This window comes from Eimeria mitis, genomic scaffold (genome assembly GCF_000499745.2).
Source record: "Eimeria mitis Houghton genomic scaffold, Emh_scaff5296, whole genome shotgun sequence".
Classification (NCBI taxonomy): Eukaryota; Apicomplexa; class Conoidasida; order Eucoccidiorida; family Eimeriidae; genus Eimeria; species Eimeria mitis.
In genome coordinates, this window is record NW_013573572.1 from 1,149 (window position 1) to 3,437 (window position 2,289).

The 2,289-nt window shown below is 44.6% G+C and overlaps 1 protein-coding gene across 1 annotated transcript; it reads right to left on the reverse strand.

The window, feature by feature from the left end:
• Positions 1-344: 344 nt before the first annotated feature.
• EMH_0081090 (Repressed by TUP1 protein 1, related) lies at positions 345-2,027 on the reverse strand (the record flags this gene model as incomplete). The annotated part of the gene is made up of 3 exons (XM_013500333.1): positions 345-347; positions 553-645; positions 996-2,027. The coding sequence occupies 3 exons, from the start codon at positions 2,025-2,027 to the stop codon at positions 345-347; spliced, it is 1,128 nt and encodes a 375-aa protein (XP_013355787.1).
• Positions 2,028-2,289: the final 262 nt, after the last annotated feature.

A 2,289-nucleotide genomic window follows, 5' to 3' on the forward strand; every position in this document is an offset into this window, starting at 1 on the left:
TATATGTAGTTATAGTAAATTTACTGCATATTTTTTATTATAATTATAATTGCTGATGAGTTTACAAATAAATATATAAATTAAAATATTAAAAAAAATAAATTTGTTGTTTTGTTTGTTGCATCGACCGAAAAAGCAGAGAAAATAAAAAAGTTGAGGGTTTAGGTTGGGGTGTATAGGCAGCTCGAGGCAAACGAAGAGGGGGTGGTGCGGTGAGATGGTGGTTGTTTATTTTAATATAATTTTTGTGTTTTTTATTTATTTTTTGTTTGTTATTTATTTGTTTTAGTTTATTTTGTGTTAATGAATCAGTATTTATATTTGTTTTTCTTTTTTTGTGTTGTTTACTGCATCACCACCCCCTAAACCCTAGACGGTTGCGTGCGGCTATATTCGTGTTCAGGTTTAGTAGTATTTATCCATAAACCCTAAATTAGGGTTTATAATTTATTTATTTTTATTAATTATTGATTTTAAATCTATTCTTGGTGCTGTTTTATGCAGCAACTCGATCGCATACCGATCGCGCATCGTCTGTGTTTTCAGGTGTACGTACACCCGGTCAAAGTTCAACACCACCCAGCCGCTGCTCCCTCTGCCGTCTCTCCCCTTATAAACCCCAAGACCGAACCCCCTAATCATATCCTGAGCATAAAAATAAATAAATTAATTTATTTATTTATGTTTTATTCTATTTATTTATCTATTTGTTGAGTGACTGACGAAAAAACGAATGAATACGCACGTCAGTACACAAGTAAATGAAGGAACAAATACATAAATACATAAATACATAAATACATAAATAAATAAATATGTAAATGCATGAATAAATAAAAAAGTACAACAAGCAAATAAACGACCAAGTAACCACATACGTAAATAAACAAATGAGTGAAGGTAAATACAAAGAAGGAGGGACAAGGAGACAAATAAAAAAAGACAAAAGGAGACAAAATACAAAAAAAAACAAAAAGAAAGAAACAGAGACAAACCTGAATAAGAGTCTCAGCAACCGAGTCGATATGTGTGGGGCCCAAACAAGTAGCAACGATCATCGCCTCCCATTCAGCCCGCAACAGATCCTCACTCTTCTTCTGCATACCCTTCCCTGGGATCGACTTCTCCGGGATCGACTTCTCCGGGATCGAGTTCTCCGGGATCGAGTTCTGTGGGGTCACCTCTGGGATCGAGTTATGTGGGGCTGGGATCGAGTTCTGTGGGGTCACCTCTGCGATCGAGTTTTGTGGGGTCACCTCTGGGATCGAGTTATGTGGGGCTGGGATCGAGTTCTTTGGGTTCTTCTTTTGTGGGATCGAGTTCTCTGGGATCGAGTTTTGTGGGGTCACCTCTGGGATCGAGTGTTGTGGGGTCACCTCTGGGATCGAGTTTTGTGGGGTCGAGTTTTGTGGGGTCGAGTGTTGTGGGGTCGTGGCTGGGATCGTGTGTGGGGTGGATCCCGCAGTATGATTATAATACAAGTAGTCGGGTGTGAAGCATCGGCTCTGAGAGACGGGTTTGTTTAGGGGGGAGAGAAGGGGCCCCCTCTTGCGCTGCAGCAGCAGCCGCTCTTGCTCGTATTCTTCTGCTGCTCTCTGCCAGGCAGCACAACGCACAAAACAAACAACATCTCTCACTTTGTGTTTATCTGCTGCTGCTACTGCTGCTGACACCAAAGATGAATCGAAAGAAGGAAGGTCTGATAGAGACCAAATAGGATAAGCTCTGGCTTCTCCTGCTTCTCCTCCTGCTGCTGCTGCTGCTGTTGCTGCTCTTGTTGCTGTGTTTGCTGCTGCTCTTGTTGCTGCTGCTGTTGCTGCTGCTGCTGCTGCTGCTGCTGCTGCAGCAGAGTGCGTTATGAAAGCTGACTGCTGCACCCCGTGTATCCTCCCAGCCCTCTGAGGTGTATGTACACCCGAGAGGAGGCCTTGAACCCCCTTTCCAGCTGCAACAGCAGCAGCGGTATCTGGCCGGAGCAGCAGCAGCAGCAGCAGCAGCACGGAAAATAAAAAGCAGAAAAAGTGCATCTTGCAGCACAGCAGACACGGGGGATCCGATCCCAGGGCCCCCTAGGAGGAGGGGTCGAGGATCCTCGAGGTGTATAGCGAGGCCGATGCGCATGCAACTCGGCAGCCTCAGCTGCCTATACACCGCAGCTCTGTGCGCTTGCGGTGTACACGCAGCTGCAGCTGCAGCAGCAGCACCGGCGAGGGGGCCGGTTGGTGTGGGGGTCTGGTCGTTCTTTTGTTAGTTTTCTTTCTATTCATCAGTGGGAGAAATAAAAAACAA